The sequence below is a fragment of the Idiotropiscis lumnitzeri genome, chromosome 20, assembly GCF_059441095.1.
Source record: "Idiotropiscis lumnitzeri isolate Australia: NSW breed Sydney's pygmy pipehorse chromosome 20, RoL_Ilum_1.0, whole genome shotgun sequence".
NCBI lineage: Eukaryota > Metazoa > Chordata > Actinopteri > Syngnathiformes > Syngnathidae > Idiotropiscis > Idiotropiscis lumnitzeri.
Window position 1 is genome coordinate 9,382,562 of NC_142410.1, and position 16,945 is coordinate 9,399,506.

At 40.9% G+C, this 16,945-nt stretch overlaps 2 protein-coding genes and 1 long non-coding RNA gene across 5 annotated transcripts; 1 reads left to right on the forward strand and 2 right to left on the reverse strand.

Moving 5' to 3' along the window:
• Nucleotides 1-1,443: 1,443 nt before the first annotated feature.
• Nucleotides 1,444-4,604, reverse strand: LOC148317568 (chymotrypsin-like protease CTRL-1). Its single transcript, XM_088283890.1, has 6 exons — nucleotides 4,455-4,604; nucleotides 3,669-3,686; nucleotides 3,416-3,578; nucleotides 2,754-3,022; nucleotides 2,122-2,270; nucleotides 1,444-2,047 (listed from the first exon to the last, which is right to left on the reverse strand). Exons 1-6 carry the CDS (start codon nucleotides 4,507-4,509, stop codon nucleotides 1,748-1,750), a joined length of 954 nt encoding a protein of 317 aa, XP_088140016.1. The 5' UTR covers nucleotides 4,510-4,604; the 3' UTR covers nucleotides 1,444-1,747.
• Nucleotides 4,605-7,264: 2,660 nt separating this feature from the next.
• LOC148317569 (uncharacterized) lies at nucleotides 7,265-16,847 on the forward strand. 3 transcript variants are annotated; one of them, XM_088283878.1, is made up of 14 exons: nucleotides 7,265-7,288; nucleotides 8,230-8,413; nucleotides 9,686-10,000; nucleotides 10,744-11,037; nucleotides 11,699-12,004; nucleotides 12,531-12,641; nucleotides 13,039-13,200; nucleotides 13,458-13,772; nucleotides 13,850-13,900; nucleotides 14,085-14,339; nucleotides 14,545-14,889; nucleotides 15,489-15,749; nucleotides 15,829-16,104; nucleotides 16,262-16,847. In XM_088283878.1, the coding sequence occupies exons 2-14, from the start codon at nucleotides 8,362-8,364 to the stop codon at nucleotides 16,288-16,290; spliced, it is 2,772 nt and encodes a 923-aa protein (XP_088140004.1). In that variant the 5' UTR covers nucleotides 7,265-7,288; nucleotides 8,230-8,361; the 3' UTR covers nucleotides 16,291-16,847. The 3 variants fall into 3 exon arrangements, with proteins under 3 accessions (XP_088140004.1, XP_088140003.1, XP_088140005.1); XM_088283877.1 differs by lacking the exon at nucleotides 7,265-7,288 and having other exon boundaries at nucleotides 8,187-8,413; XM_088283879.1 differs by lacking the exon at nucleotides 7,265-7,288 and having other exon boundaries at nucleotides 8,187-8,413; nucleotides 13,542-13,772.
• On the reverse strand, nucleotides 7,505-11,039 carry LOC148317570 (uncharacterized). Its single transcript, XR_015840007.1, has 3 exons — nucleotides 10,940-11,039; nucleotides 10,765-10,846; nucleotides 7,505-8,500 (listed from the first exon to the last, which is right to left on the reverse strand). It is a non-coding gene; the product is annotated as an uncharacterized LOC148317570 (long non-coding RNA).
• Nucleotides 16,848-16,945: the final 98 nt, after the last annotated feature.

Genomic DNA, 16,945 nt, shown 5'->3' on the forward strand with positions numbered 1-16,945 from the left:
TTCCCTTGACCTTTACGCCGATGCACACCTTTTCTCAGGTGAATATTCCCGCACTGTTTTTACACAGGTTGTACCACTTTTCGTTGAATCGATTCCATCCGGCACAGTGATGTCATTTTTACCGGTTCAATGGAATAAAGTCTTTACCCTTCTTTCTTGTTTGACTTCTTTCTTGAATAATTATTCAACATTCTATGTTAAGGTCGCAATCATGTTATGCATATATTGGACATTATTTATTTATTTAAAGGGGAAGTGAAAAAAAATCTTACCAATATTATGTTCGAAACGCCTTCGCTAGTCTTCTGATTAATATTGCGATTGTGGAATATGACTTAAGCGGCAAAATCCATTTTCAGCCACCCTCGGGGGTCGGCCATTTTGTCACTTTCTGTCCCCTGAAAATGATATCGCAGTTACTCAGGGCTCAGGTGACGACCAATCACGGTTCACCTAGTTCCTGAAGCTGAGCCATGATTGGTTGTTATCTGAGCCTTGAGCCTTTAGTGACGTTGTGTTCAGTCCAAATCACATTTTGATTCTAATTTTGTTCCAGTTGCCCATCCCTGGCGGAAATAGATGATAGCATGATACATTAGTTCCTAAATGCACATTTTGGACCATTTAAGTGAAATGTGATCAGTTCCATCAGGTGGATTACTACTACCGTTTAGTTTTTTGGCATCTCTGTGGCAACACTCGAAAATGACAAGGAAGGTCATTTAACACTGGAAACGTGTTAAATAACCTCGCCTTGATGTTTCTCTCTTTTTTTTTTTTTTAATCTTTTTAACTTGAATGGGCTTTGAGCTTTGTTACGCGTTTGGTGAGAGAGGAACATTGGAATGCTGTCCGACAGTTTTTCACTGCGTTGAGTGTGACAATGGCATAAGCCTGAATTCATTCATGTTTGCATTTCCTTGACGCAACAACGGAGCTGATCAAAGGACACTTATTTCAGGACTCTTATTTCCCACGATGACGCCGTATTTTATGTAATTTTATTAAATGATGTGAAGAAAAATAAGCTTTGTCAGATGTTTTTTTTTTTTTTTAAACAGATACCACTACTGTTTTTAAAAAGTTGAATTGAATCATTACATAATGACAATGGTGAACAAATTTTTCTTTGTGACTTACAGGGTGATTCACAAAAGTGTCTAACTGCTGCAGTGCTTTGCAAACTACTGGCAAGGAGGACTTTTTAACTAAGGTCAGATTTTTTTTTTTTTCCCCTTAATTGTTTGACTGATTGCCATCGCACGTGCACGAGTACAGAGCAACAGATAAAAGTAACAACCCATCCAAGAAACTCTTGAAAAACAATAACCAACAGAAGCAGACAGAACGAAAAGCCCGGCGAGACTCATCCTTTGTTTTCAGCGTAATTGCTCATAATTTGCAATAATTTCCCCACAATTGACCAAATTAATATTCAAGTCATTGAGTAATCACTTGTTCTTTATTTTTAAGCATAGTAATCAACACATGGCAACATAATCAGTGCAATCGCCGGCTTTTTTCTTTTTTTTTTTTTAAACAAGGTCTCATATTTAATGGAGTCAATGCTAATTAGGAATAAAATAAGAAATGTAAAACAGTAAAATCAGGGAACTGCATAAACCTTCACAGTGTTCTTAAGGTAATTATCATACTTTGGTGGTGGGTGTGGAACGGAATCATTGGATGCAAAGTACCGGTAAGAATTAAGAATATAAATTAAAAAAAAAACAAACAAATCAGTCAGTTACAAAACCTGAATGGCCAGCAGGAAGAGCAAAACGCTGAGGCTCGAAAGCGTCGCTGTGGCCGACGAGTTATCAAACGGGCACACAAAGCTGTCGTCTTGGTCTACACCCGTCGAGGTGTAGGTGACAAAACTAATGGTGGCCCCGGCCACTTGCGACGTAATCCAGTCCTGGTAGTATGACACACGAGCGAAGACTTCCGGGAAAAGCCCGGTGGCGCAGGGTATGCCGAAACTGGCCAGGCCCGCCTGAATCCACACCGAGCCTTGCTTACACTGCACAGGTCCCCCTGAATCACCCTGAAAAGACAAATTGATAACGACTGCTGAAGCTCAGAAGGTTTGACGTAAAGATAACACAATGAGACAAAAACCTGGCATATTCCTTTGCCCTCCTCCCCTGCGCATATCATATTGCTGGTGACGTTTGCGTTTTCCACCAGGCTGTAGGCGCAGCTGCATTCCCGGTTTCCGATTATTGGAATTTCGACCTCTTGCAGTCTTTCAAAGGCCACATTTGGCTCTGCAGGAGAAGCAAAAGTCAACAATGATGAAGTGGAACCTCACTGGACATTGCAATTATGGTCCGGCAATTTTTATTTTTTGGGGTACAATTTGTGACGTTTATTTTGTAATTGTGTGTAATTCCACGGTCCACCACAAGGTGAATGTATTTTTTTTTTTTACACCAGATTTGAAAGCATGAATATAAACGAAAGTACTTCAGATCATTTCATCTCATCTTAATTTTTATTGAGGATTATTAAATGTCAAATCCTCTTCTTTGACCTACAGAACGCAAAGCAAACACTAACCCTGGAAACTTATTTTATATTGTTCCTGTTTGGCCGTGATGGCTGCTTTAGAGTGCCTCATTGTAGCTGTGAGTGTGCAAATGTTATAGAAAGTGACAGCGAAATTTTAATTAATTAATTAATTAATTTTTTGTTTTGTTTTTTTTTTAACTGTCGTGACCTACTCAAGACAAGTGTGACAAAATACTCACCATCAGCCCCCAGTCTTCCCCATCCACTACCCCAGCAGGTGGTGCCGTTGTGGAATTGGCTGGAGTTACTCGCCATGCAGATGGGTCTGATGTAGTTATTGTAAGTGACGGGGCTGCTCAGCCTCATGAGCGAGATGTCATTTTGAAAGTTCTGGTCATTGTAGTCGGGATGGACGATGATTTGGGCCAACGTGCGGTTGACCTCATTCGGACTGGTGGTACTTTGATTCTGTTTTCCAAAGTAGAGGAGCCAAACACTAAGGTCAGTGCTAGAGAAGAAAGAAAAAAAGGATGAATTCACAATTAATGATGCTTTTAAACATGTTTTTTCTCATTTCATACATTATTTTTTTAGTGGTAATTAAAGTGCCATTGACGGCTAAAGACGTCACAGATCCATTTTTTTTTTTGTTGTGTTTTTTGTACTCGGTTGGTAGTGAGTTAAAAGACACGTGAAGATCATGACGATTGACTCTTAACTACTTATGGATATAATTCATGCTCTACTCATTGTTGTAAATGGGTGTGTTATTTGAACCTTGACCCCAATAAGGCAAGAGCTGGAAACCCATGACGGCATTTCATCTACCAGTACATCTATTCTGTTATTAGGTTGCATATTTTTATTTTGCCACCTGCAAGAATGGACGGACAGTAATTACCTGGCGATGCAGTGGGCCGCCGTGAGCACCCATTGCTCGCTGATGACGGTCCCGCCACAAATGTGACTCCCGTTCACATGCAAGCTGACTTGCCAGGGCCACGAGCCCTCCGGAGCATCTTCACCGCCGACGATCCTTGGGTTGAGCGGTGCCGTTCCACAATCTAAGCCAGGCGGCAACAAAGCGTTACTGGTGCTAAAATGCTGTCATGTGGCATCGTCGTCATGGCAATGAAGCATAATGCGGAACCTACCCTGAGCTTTTGAGCCACCTATTGGAAAGAGATGAACAAAATAATTGGTATTATTAACTTTCCAGTGTCAGTGTTTGAACTTAAAACTGGTCATCGTAAAATAAACAGATTAATTCATTTTCATTCATTCAAAAATGACTTGGGCAAATGTGCTCTTACGCGAATGAAATGTAATATTTCCGTGAATATTCTGATCGAGTCGGATGGGCCAAAAATGACAATTTAATTTTTTAATTTTTCACCGGATGGTCATGTTCGGCTAATCCGTTTTCTTATGCTTATTAGTTGACTTTAACTCGATTAACTAAATCATTAAAACAAGTGATGTGACTTTATTTTGACCTCCCGATCACGATAACTGATCGAAAATGGTTGGCGATGATAGCGATAAATTCATGACATTCATAATGTTTGACTGTGTAATAATTTACATTTTCATTTCGATTTCACTTCATCAATGTGGGAATATAAAAACGTCGATTCATTTCTTTGGCAGGGGGAACCGACTAATCACGGATTTTATTAAAAAATGAAAACATCCAAAATACAAAAGTCAAAGCTGACCATTAAAATCCGACCAGGTTTTTCTTTCAACCCAAGAATGAATACAAATTCCCATTCAAGCTGCATTTTTGCTACTGTCGGACACGCTGATCCCTGCGGCGAATCATTGTTAGAAGAGTTTTGTGTCATACAATATTTCCAAGGCAACCAACCGACCTGGCCTTCAACAATTTAGATTTAAACGGAAAGCGAGCGTAACCGAACAGCCGCGTGCGCACCCACCTTGAATTATGAGTAATACCCCCAAAAGGAGAATGCACGTCGTCCGCAGCATCATGTCGTCCCAGTACGAAACAAAGATTGATGCTTTGTCTTCCTGTGCTTGTGTGTCTTTTATTTATACACCAAGCCACTCCTATAAAACCAGTTTGTGTCATGCTCGATTGTATTGTGATTGCGTACAATGTTCGTTTCAGGTACGATGGCATCTTATCTGGACTGCTTGTCTTTTTTTTAATTTTTTTTTTTCCCGGAGATGTTTATGAAAAGTAATCACATTTTAATACGCCAACTTTGGAATGCGCTCCAACTGGTTTTGATGGTCTGTCGTGAATGACATTGCTCCCATATGCACTTTGACCATCGCACGTTGTTGTTAATAGAAGGTGTCTAAACTCTGGTGAAAGTAGTTAAAGTAAAAAAAAAAGCAGACTTATGTACAGGAGTAAAAATGACTTTTATTGGGGAGGCTCAGTTGGTAGAGCGGATTGTTCGGTGTCTAAAGCAGGTGTGGGCAAACTACGGCCCGGGGGCCACATGCGGCCCGTTAAACATTTTAATCCGGCCCGTTGAACTTGGAAAAAAATGAACTGAATAAACCTTGTGCATGTTTTATTTTCTAAATACTGCAATTTTTCAAAGACATATAATTTGTAATGATTTTGTTCACTTTCATTTCAAATTGAATGTTTTTTTTTTTTTCTCCGATAAGGTGAGGTTACCAAAACACTCCATCCATCTGCTCCTGGTCCTCTGTCAAAATTTTACAACCCATTGTGACCCACCAATCAAAACGTTTGCCCCCCCCACCACCACCACCAAAATATGAGGCCGGACAAGTCTTACCTCAAATACAACAAAACCATAAGCGAAACATAGTACAACGTCGACATTCTTTTTCAATAGCTTGGCAACGATAACACACCATGCTATAGAACGCAGTTGGAGACAGGCCAGCTCAGTCTGAGAAAAAAAGAGTCAGAGTGATGCTGAGTTGTATCTTTAAGAATGTATTTTCATTCGTGTTCATTGAAATATGTTTACATGGTGCCAAAAAAAAAAAATGTTGGGGAGCGGTGCGCTGCGCGGAGAAAATACCTGAAGTCTGCTCAACTACAGGAAATCTTTTAAGTCATTTAACCCCTGGCTCGTGCTGAGGAGAAAAAAAAATCGGACTCACGTTTCAATAGCTTTGCGAACAGAGAAAAAAAAGGGGAATGATTTGGAAATTTTAAACATTTACAAGGTTACACACAAATATACAACATATAGAGAGTTATTATGTAACATGTATACTGCTCAAAATGCTCTTATGAAAGATTAACAAAGCGACAATAATGACGCCGCAGAAATTGTTCTTGATGAAAAGGATTGGACTCACCCCACCCTTAAAAGGTGGGGTGAGGTGAGGTGCGGTGAGTCCAAGAGAATTGGACTCACCTCTCCCGGGAACCGCCTATTCCAACTCCTTTCACCGACATCCACGGCGCCGACTTTTGAGCACATGATTAATATGAACATTATGTGTAATTTGTTATGTGTTATAAATGATGCAATTGGACAAGCCCGCCTTATAAGAGCAATTGTTCAAACAAATTTATCTAATCCTATATTTGCACAACTACTTCTGTGCTCCATCACATTCTGATCGGGTCATTTGACTGTCTTCCTGGATCATTTGCAAGTGGGCAGATGTGAATATCGGGCGCTGACACACTCTTTCCCAGACAGTCTTGGGACGTAACTGAGTATAAATACGTTGTTACGATACTTAAGTAGAAATAGGATTACACTTTGATATTTATATTTCTCACAATTTTCATATTGCAACAAAATGTAAACTAAGCGCCTTTCCTCAGCACTTTCTTTTCTTTTCCCTTTCTTTTCATCTTTCTCTTTTCTGGATCTCCTTTCTAGCACCCTCTTTCTCAGAGTTAATGCTCAATGAAGTTTAGGAAAAGGTCCTAGCGGGAATGAGCAAAATACAGGATGTGTTCGTCACGCTCGACCTCCCGTTTGTGGCCAGCAGAGGGCAGTGTTGTGTGACGCCAGGCTAACGTCGCCCATTAGCCAACATGCAAATCTTTAATTGAGGTGCAGCCATACAGTAAACCAAATAAATTAAAATACAATCAAAACAGAATACAAACATAATCAATATTCGAAGCACTCTGAACTGTACGATTGTCGAGTTAAACCCACCTAAAAAAAAGATTAGAACATAACAGTTAGTCAGTATTAGAGACTAGTGAAAATAGGAAATTGTGATTTCTGGCTTCACCTGCATTTATCTGCCAGTGTCAATTAAAAGTGAGAAATATTATCTTTGTAAAGGCACATTTTATTGGGCCTTGTGAAATAATCTTATCTTGGTTTTCGAAGTCGGACACTCAACAGTATTATGTATTGACTATAGTTTTTGTAATGTGTGTGTGTGTGTGTGTGTGTGTGTTTTCCCACGTTGCTTGTGGAAAATATTTATAATATTTATCAAAATTTTGGGGGGGTCGCTGAAACTATATATATTACTATTTTTTTCAGTGCTTTTGAATGGCTGTTAATTAAACGCAGATTTTCGCGACTCGCATCCCGTCGACTGCGAATAGCTGGTATATCAACATCTTGACAAGAGACAAAATGCAGTTAATCAGTTCTCCTCTATCTGTCCCTCTCTTTGTTGACTCTTTATCAAGCAACCGACTTGATGAAAGGAACAAGATTGTCGAAAGAAGAAAGAAAAGAAAACAATACATCGCGTCGCGACCTGACATGCAGGCTCAAGATAGCCAAGGCAAACAGTCGAGCGAAACACAAGTGCCTCTTGAAACTGCTCTCAGGTGCGTGCCTTCAAAGTTAAGTGGAACAAGTGAAAGCAAAACGCTCTCATTGCACACACCCCAAAACAAACTGAGCTTGGACTAATTAGACTTGGAAAGATGATTAGTGTTTCTGTACAGCATTTAGTTCCACCTGCGTGTTTTTTTTAACTGTTTTGAATGAAGCTGAGGTGTTTTTTTTTTGTTTTTTTTTACAAAAATGCCAACTAACTAAAATTACATTTTATGTTTAGAAACAGGGCTCTCTTCAAGATTTTTTTTTTGTCTACCGGGTCTAAAGTGTGGCTTGACTAATATGTAGGGGGGCAGAGAAAATAATATAGTTTAAAATATCAAATAAAATAAAAAAAAAAGTCCATTGTTTTCATCTTTGTTGATTAATTTCACACATGAGCATTCAGAGTTTATTTTAATATTACGGTATGGCTGTAATTTGACAGTAATTTGGGAATATACCACACCATACTCCATTAAAAAAAAAAAAAAAACTAAAACTAATAAAAACTAAATATTTTCCAAAAAAATAATTTAAAAAAAGACAAGCCCGCTCTAGAATTACTTACTCAATTTAACAAAAAACAAAAGGCAAAACGAAACTATATTAAAAAATCCCAAACAATTCTCTGTACGGGACTGATCCAATCCAAAAGAGAATGTATCCTTTTTTTTTTCTCTGTGGAGCCCAAAAGTAACACCAGATACAAAGGAGTTGCAGTCTCGCAAGAGTGTTTGCCCACATAAGCTCAGCGGGATTACGTTTTGTTCACGGCAACACTGCACCAATGTAAAGTAGTCCCAAAACGTTGGCCGGACGCCATTGTGAATTTTAAGTAAGCGCTTTTCTGCACTTGACTTGTCCCTGCACATCTCACTTCTTCTTCACGCTGCATCACTCCAACGGGGGACATCCACACATATCACCGGCCTCCTTTTTTTTTTAGTGGCCAGGGGACTCTATTTCTTATTTCCCATGCGGCACGTCAAGCCCACCCCACCCACTGTCACCTCACTGCTCTATATAAGACAGCAAGAGGGCCTGATGATAAGAAGCTGTTCTCAAGACAAGCCCGGCCATGCGGTGTAAAGTCCTCGTCTATGTGGTCTTGTTGCACCTCATAAACAATGGTGAGTATTGTGTCCTCGCACAAAGGCTGCCTTGTCGCTTTGCTCTCCTGCACTGTACTGGACTCCATTGAAGTGAACAGGTGACATCTGAAATCATAAGGAGTTTTTCTTGATGTTAATTCTCTTGGATTTCTTTTTTCTGATGGCTTTAAATGGCGAGATGTCTTTTTTGTGCCGATTGTTTTGGGATGAATAGTGGTTGAAAAAAGGTAGTTCCGTATTGTGCTAATCCATATTGATGTACTGAAGTGGAGCGACATGGTTTTGGTTCCTCTTGCAAATTGTCGCTTGATGATTAATGTTGAACTGCATAGTACATTATTTCGCAAAAAAAATCTTCCTCAGTGTGCTTTAATAAGAAACTAAATATCTCATTCACTGGCAGCCCAGGTAAAATAAAAGTACTTTTTGGCGTCTATATCCGTCAATGGCAGTGAATGAGTTAATGTAGTTGATTTTTATAGTACAATATGTTTTGGCTGACAATATATTAACCGTAATCGTCTGAGGATGAAGCGATGCACTCGCTTGACTTGTGTAACGTTCCCACTCGGTGATGGTGACTATGTCTCCCTTGTGACTGGCTGGCGACCAGTTCGCCCAGTCAAATATATATATATATATATATATATATATATATTCATTTATTATTTTATTTTATTTTATTTTATTATTTATATTTATTTATTTTTAATATATCTATAAAAATGTAGAATTTTCTTCCACTTGGAGTGGCTTTAAACAGCTCAGAATCGAGTCACCCGCATCTCAACATAAGCACTGTAAAAGTTGACTATAATAATTTCTCTGATGTGATGCGACAAATGACTGTAATTAGAAAGCCTCATTTAACTGCATCCAGCAAAGCCGTGTGTTTAATAACTCGTAAAAAGCATCTCTTTGATTGTCATCGTTCTCACGTCAAGTGTTTGTGGACACGTGCGGTCCTTTTTAAAAGCCAAACGGCATTCGTCTTGGAAGTGTCAGCTGTCACTTGGTTGTTATTGGCAAACAATTAGGTCACGGGATGTACAAACTTTTCCACTGCACGCTTTTATGTTTACTGACAGGTATTTATTGTGCTGGTTACTAATTAAGCTCATCGCTGTGAAGGGTTGACTGAACGGCTTTATATTCACTCAAGAACTTAAAAGCAAGGATCAAAAGAAAGAACGTGGAAATTGTAAGAAATTACAAAAGCTTTTCTTTAGATTGATTCACGAGCCACTTCACTGGGTACACCTAAGTACGTCTTCTTTTATCTTTGAACAGCGTCCTCTCTTGACGTCCAAGCCCGACCAAATACAAATGCCAGCCTCCCTTGCAACGTGACCCTGAAGTTGGACCGAGTGGATGAGGCGCTGGTGGAAGTCAGCTGGGTGAGCAACGGCTCAGGCGTCGCCTCGTTCAAGAATGCCACCGCCTGGATAAAAGATGGCTTCTTTTGGACCACGGGCCATTTCCTCAACGGAGACTTTTCAGTGACCGTTCTCGGCGTCGGCTTGAGCCTGCAGGGCGTGTATGAATGCACCGTCCGCTACAACGCCTCAAAGCTGCACTCAAGCACCGTTGCACTCAGCGTCATTGGTATGTCGGTGGCGGGGTTTTTTTTTTTGGGGGGGGGGGTTATTTTACACTCAACAACCCAAACTCCTGTTCGAATGAGACCAACAGCATTAGAGGGTTCTCTTAGTTCGTAAGGATCAGTCAAAAAAAGGGTATAAAATAATTCCCAAGGGTAAAATTGATGAACAGACGAGAAGTAAACTGGTGAGCGTGGCTGACAGGGAAATTGAAGGAGCTGCAGGAATTTCTGGAAAGTACTGGCTGTCTGGGCTGTGGGCTTGGGTAGCAAGATGGAATCATTATCTTACAAAGAAAACCATCCAAACCTGGCTGAAGTTTGCAAACACACTCTCCAAATGTGTTATTGTTTGATGAAACCAAGGTTAAACTTTTTAGCGCATCGTTCCAAAAGTTATATTTGCTGCAGACGCAACTCTGCTCATGAGCAAAAACCTAAAACATTTTTCTTCAGCTAGAACTGGGGCTGTCGTCAAGGAGGACAGTAGAGATCAGTCAATGCTGATAGACAACATGAATGATGGAAAACATTTGGAAATGAATCTTCTGGATCTAGTTTGTCTGTATGAAAAAAAAACAGTCATTTAAACGGGGGTGTGTAGACTTTTTATAATCATTGTGGCCACTGACCACCCAATGCAATTTGCTCTCCTATAATCTAACTCCCATGTGTTACAATTCGCTTTTAAAGACGACAAATTTTCCGTTGCGTGAACCAACTCTGTGCCTTCTGTTCCCCTCCGAAGCCCCCCCATTTGTGTCAGTACCTCAACAGTGGATGTTGTTGGGGGCAGAGAGCCAGCTGGTATGCCGCGCAGATGACTTCTACCCTCCACCTGTGGCGTTCACCTGGACCAGAGACGGCCAAGTCATTCAGTCCAGCATGCAGCTCGACGGGGAGAAGACCCCCGATGGCTTCTACCGAGCCGCTGCCAACCTTACCTACTTCCCGACTCCATGGGACCAGAACACCACTTTTGGCTGCAAAGTGACCCACAATGGCACCAAGCAAGAGCTCAAGTTTCAACTCAACATCACCTGTGAGTGCAGTTTTTGATTTTGGACACAAAAAAAGGGTCTTTAAGCAGAAATGTATGTCGTCGTCTTTGCCCTGTGTTTCTTACCTGTCGCTAAAAAGCAAAGTGTGGAGAGTCTCTGTCGCCAAAATGGACAGGTGCAGTCAGTGAATGGGTTGATCACTTATTGCCAACCCACACGCTTTCTATTATAATTCCTGTCATCTTTACTTTTGGAAATGTGTTTCTTCTTTGACAATCACCCCATGTTTTTCTGGTTCAATGAAAACTCATATGCAGAGTACAGTATATTTTATGGGGAGCTTCAAAACCAAAGGCTTGAAAAGCCGTGCGGTGCCTTTGTGGCAAAAAATGTACCTACCAAGGATTATATCCAGTTTGGTAGCTTTCACATGAGCAGTCTTAAAAAATGCCAAGATGCAATCAACAAAATATTCTGAGTCATAAAGTTTCAATTCCTTTGCTTTGTTTTTCTGTTTCCACTTCACGGATGTAACAAAAGATGCTAATCATGCCACGACAATAGAACCGGTTTCCAATGGAAACAGTTTTGGAGCAAATAGCAATTGATTCCAAGATTAAAATGTTAAATGGGTGTCAGATGGCTAGTGTGGTTGAGATCCAGATGTTACATTCCAGGATGATTTATCCGTGCCCTCCTCAGACTCCCCCACTGTCAGACTCTCAGCCGTAAAGTCGCCTTCCGCCGACAGTCCTCTCACCCTCTCCTGCCACCTGGAGAGCTTCTATCCGGAGGAGATGTCCGTCTCCTGGCTGCAAAACGGCACCGTCCTCCCCGAGCCGCCCGGCACCGAGCAGAATCCGGACGGGACTTTCCGAACCACACGCTACTTCACGCTGAGCCAAGAGCAGCGGCGGAGAGGCGGGGAGGTGGAGTGTGCGGTCGACCAGCCCGGTGTGGTGCAGCCGGCCCGAGCCTCAGCATACCTGGAAGAACTGGATCCGCAAGGTGACATTTTGTATTGTAAATCCTGGACCATCCCATCATGCCTTTCACAAGCTCACAATACAATATGTGGTCATTACAATGTCGTTTTGAATTGTATTCATTGTTTAGTCCAAGACTAATTTACTCAAAACAATTTTTGGATGTGCATCTTTGGGTGACAATTTTCTGTACAGCTTACCAAAAAATGCACTCTAACCTCAAATAATAAATTTAATTGAAACTTCTCCAAACATTTGAATACACAGGTGCCACTATTCAATGGTTCAGTGTTTTTTTTTTTTCACAACATTTCGTCCAAGGGAAAGGCAAGGTCAAATTTACAACAGGTTTTTGAACAAACAAAATAAACAGACACGGTCACACCTGCGTGTCTTCATTACTGTAAGTGTCCAACAAACTGTGTAATTATCTCAACTCATCTCACATTATGAAAATATCATGAAAGCATCTTGTTTGGTTTGTCAGTTCACACCTGAAGTACCAGTGGAATATTTTTCATTATCATTTCCTGTTTTTTTTTCCTCAGATGAGGCACCGGTGCTCACAAAATCTGCAAAGGCATCCGTGGCAATGATGTGTATCTCCCTGGTGCTTGTCTTCCTGTTGTGCTTTGGCTTTTCTTGGAGGCGAAGAGATGGTGAGGGAGGCCTTTATAATATAAATATATAGAGAGAAATATTTATTTTATTTTATTTTATTTTATTTTATTTTATTTTATTTTATTTTATTTTATTTTATTTTATTTTATTTTATTTTATTTTATTTTATTTTATTTTATTTTATTTTATTTTATTTTATTTTATTTTATTTTATTTTATTTTATTTTATTGGGACTTTCATTTTCACATCCTCAAAAAACATTCCACTCTTTTTTTTCCCCCATTTTATTTTTCAAAAAGGCATATTTTTCAAACCTATTCCCAACACAAGCCATGTGAATATCGATTATTGGAAAATGTAATCGGCCAATATAAAACCGAAGAGTTGACTAAACTGTCGTATGTCATGTCTCCATTTTCTCCGCTGCCATTCAGAGAAACAGAAGTCTCTGGCGGTGTCGGGAATCATCCTCCCTCCTCGCATAGTTGTGGGCCAAAAGGGCCGGGTGAGCGTGAGCATTGAAGGCAGGAGGGTGGACCGAGTCCAAACGGCGTGGTTCCTCAACGACATGCCCATCTCCGACACCTCCCTCACAGGTAGGATTGTCACGCGATCCGAATTGACTCTTTGTATTGTCTCAAAGCGGAACACAATTCAAACAAACATCAGATCGTCACACCGCATTGCACACCAAAGTTCTTGCGTACCTCCACCGACACTCTCCATTCCAACGGGTTTATTTTGGGTCGATGGTCTTTTGAATTCATGTTTTGTATTGCTTAACATAAATAACTGACATGCTATGTGCTCTCTTGCTATTCACCTTCATTCCGCTAACAACGTCCAACTGTAGGGACCTCCAGAGCAAACTTTAACTGCCTCTATAACCCTCTAACCACCATCCATCTGCCCTACGGCCTAACTCTCACTTCACCAGCGCCGGAGAAAGGCCCTTTGCTGCCCTCCAGAGGAGAGATGGGTTACTACAAGCTGCATTCCCAGGGCCCTCTGCACTCGACAGCGAGTGGAGTCCAGCAGCTGGTCTCGTCGCTGACGTTCATCCCGCAGATCTCCATCCACAAGGGGGCCGTGTTTAAGTGCCAGGTGTCCTACATGGGCAAAGACAAGATTGTGATGGAGAGAGCGTCCGAGAGGTTCACAGTTCTATGTGAGGAGTTTCTATTCATTGGCGTGTGAATGCTGAAAGATGCAACTGTCGTATAACATTTTTTTTTTTAATTTTAGCTGCACCAGAGGTTTCTGAAATTCAGCTGGCAGAAACACCAAACAACTCAGGTGAGGCAGACGTTTAACAAAATGTATTCATGTGACCCCTGTGATTGACTTCCAATGCCATTACCATTGAAAATTTGGGATATATAAATGTCCCAATTATATTTTGAATATGCATTGGCAATCAAAAAAAAAAAAAAAAAAATGTTCCTGAATGTAAATTTCAGAGGCAATTCCTGTTTTGCAGAGGTCATCAGCATGACCGTGCGAGCGTCCCATTTCCACCCGGACGTCATCACCTTTCGCTGGTTCTGCCAGGGGGGAGAGCTGAGCCCGGTGGCTTCCCAAGCCTCCACCTCCCCCCGACCCAATTCCGAAGGTTTCTTTTCAGCCTCCAGTCAGTGCAAACTGCCCCGAACTGAATTGGAACAGGGAGGCACCAGAGTGTGGGTCAGCGTCCATCACATCGCCCTCAAGCAGCCGGTCACTCGGGAGACCAGAGGTCAGAAGGGCTCGGTGTTAAACAGAAATATATTTTGGTCACATATGTGCGAGTTGTGAGTAAGTCGCAAGTTTTAATCTTCCAGTTACGGCAGTGAAAATCAAGCAAGTCAAACCGAGTCCTAAAATGACCAACATAAATTTGACTCAAGTCATGTGACTTGTCAGCCACTTCTGAATAACACGTCCCACTTTCTTCCACGCAGGCTTCATCAAGCAGCCACGCGTGTCCGACATTTCGTCCGCCACCTCAGCACCCGACCAGATGCTAACCTTGGGGTGCGAGATCACAGATTTCTACCCGCCCGACATTACGGTCACTTGGCTGAAAGTGAGAGGGGGCGAGCGAGATGACAGCGAGGACGAGGTGATGGAGGGCGGCGAGCTGTGGGGCCCCGTGGAGGTTCACCCCAGACTCTTCAGGACCACGGCCACTTTGAGGACCGCCAACAACCGTGAGAAAACACAGCGAGGGGGAGGGATTAAATGCAGAGTCGAGCACCTTTCCCTGCAAGAACCTATTGAGAGACTTTGGAGAAATGTTGACATTGGTAAGAATGAATCACTCCCTCTTTGCTTTTTCTTTATACCGTTATTTATCCAAGGACGGGCGGTGACGTTCTGATTACCAACAATTCATGAATACAATATACGTGCAAAATGTCAACATGGAGCAGAATTATTTCAAAAGGTACATTCAGTATTATACCTTTTCAAATATGAGTCACGTGCATATGGAGTGGGACAAAAGATTATTCTATTTAAATGGTGCACAAACGGGACAACTGAAAAAAATAAAATAAAAAAATAAAAAATAAAAATATATATATATATATATCATATAAATATATATTTTTTATTATTTTATCACCTCCTGTAAGTCATTTATTTTTTGTGTATTTTTGTAACATAAGTTAAATATTTTGAGGTGTAAACATGTAAAACAATAATATAAGGAATTAAAATCATTTTTAAGATGTTATCATCTATCACTATAAATTAAATTCAATTCAATTAAAATTTCACACTTAATTCACTGCCGACTTCATTATGAAGAAACAGCACCATCTAGTGGACCGAGTGTGGAATCATCTCTCTTGGCGTTTAATGGCAAACCTTTTCTGTGTCAACGTTTGTGTGCCCCGCTCAGTTGCTCCCAGCATCCCTTCATCCATTTCGGTGTGTTGGAGCAGCGAAGGAGTGGGCGTATTCTCTCTCCTGCTGAAGGGGGGTCACCCCAAGGTCAAGTTACTGTGGACGGCCGGGGGGACCACACTCTCGCCGCTCGAGTCCAATGAGACGGAGGAGATGGGAGATGACGGGCAGAGGGAGCTGAAAAGTGTGTGTGCCCTCGAGAGGTCCACACAGGCGCCCAGGCGGAGTGACAAGCGGCGGAACGGGCGTGGAATAGGTCATACATCCATCGAGCCAATTCCATACGTCATGTAGTGTCCAGTCCGTAATGTCCTATCTTGATTTTTCCATTCCAGAAACCAAAGCAGCTGTCACATACCCGGACACTGAAGGGATAGCATACATTGACGAGAAAGTGGACGGAGAGAACAACAACAATGAGGAAACCAAGTCGTCAGATGGGGACGAGGGCAATGACGACGATGACGAACGAGAGGAAGACTCCGGAGCATTATACATCAACCGAGTTAATTTGACGGATGGGAGCAGGGAAAGTGAGAGATCTCGCCTGAGAGTTATTGTGGAGCTCACACACCCTGCGCTTCAAATTCCTGTTTACAGAAGCTGGACAGGTAAGACAACACAGGCCCGTGGTTTGTTGTTGGATGAAGATAATTTTAGAGCAGTGTTATATTAAATTACAAGATTTTCTCACATTTTTTGCTCTATTAAGAAAATTTTACTATAATGGAGGTGTTCTTATTTTCTTCATTTTATCCTGTCTTTCAGAGCCCAATGAGGAAATATCGTCCATGTGAAAATCTTGACGGGAACAAGAAGCATTATCCGATTCAAATATTTGATACACTTTTTAGTAAATAATATATAAATGTTTAGTTTTGGTATTTGTCGCTGGCAAAGGTGTTGTTTCCAGTAGTTTAGGTGTTTATTTATTATATTTCTTTCACCTGCTTGATTATTTGCAAATGTCTGTATTTTTTTACAAATATATTTTACGATAAAATCCCATCATGTGAATTACTATCGAATTCAGCAAATAAATCTTGACTTCAATTTGGGGCTGGAGTGAGTCGACGGTTGTTTTCCGTTGTGTGTTTGGAAAGAATTGGAAATAAGTCGTCATGCAAACTGTTGATAAGTTACTTCCCATTTCAAATTAAACTTCTCTTTTTGTTTATTTATGTTATTCGGACACATCACCGCAGCACAGCTGTCAAAACACAGGTTGTTGTTTTTTTAAGTTCCTCTTGCCAAGAATGGCTGTGCAATGCTAATAGTTACACACAAGGATGTGGTATGTTGGTGTTCTTTTGAAACTCGCTGGCCCCCCCCCACCTTGCCTATTTTTCTTGTTCCTTATTTTTACAAGTTGATTTTATATATACATATATATATATATATATATATATATATATATACATACAGTTTTTCATGGCTTGTTGCCTTCTAGTT

Excerpts from the sequence above, each read along its gene's own strand:
- LOC148317568 (XM_088283890.1), bottom strand. The coding sequence starts at position 4,509 with ATGATGCTGCGGACGACGTGCATTCTCCTTTTGGGGGTATTACTCATA. Across the intron at positions 3,023-3,415 it reads GCGGCCCACTGCATCGCCAG|CACTGACCTTAGTGTTTGGC; the intron begins GTAATTACTGTC and ends TTTCTTCTCTAG. Across the intron at positions 2,271-2,753 it reads GGGAAGACTGGGGGCTGATG|AGCCAAATGTGGCCTTTGAA; the intron begins GTGAGTATTTTG and ends CTTCTCCTGCAG.
- LOC148317569 (XM_088283878.1), top strand. The coding sequence starts at position 8,362 with ATGCGGTGTAAAGTCCTCGTCTATGTGGTCTTGTTGCACCTCATAAAC. Across the intron at positions 10,001-10,743 it reads CGTTGCACTCAGCGTCATTG|CCCCCCCATTTGTGTCAGTA; the intron begins GTATGTCGGTGG and ends TCCCCTCCGAAG. Across the intron at positions 12,005-12,530 it reads GGAAGAACTGGATCCGCAAG|ATGAGGCACCGGTGCTCACA; the intron begins GTGACATTTTGT and ends TTTTTTCCTCAG.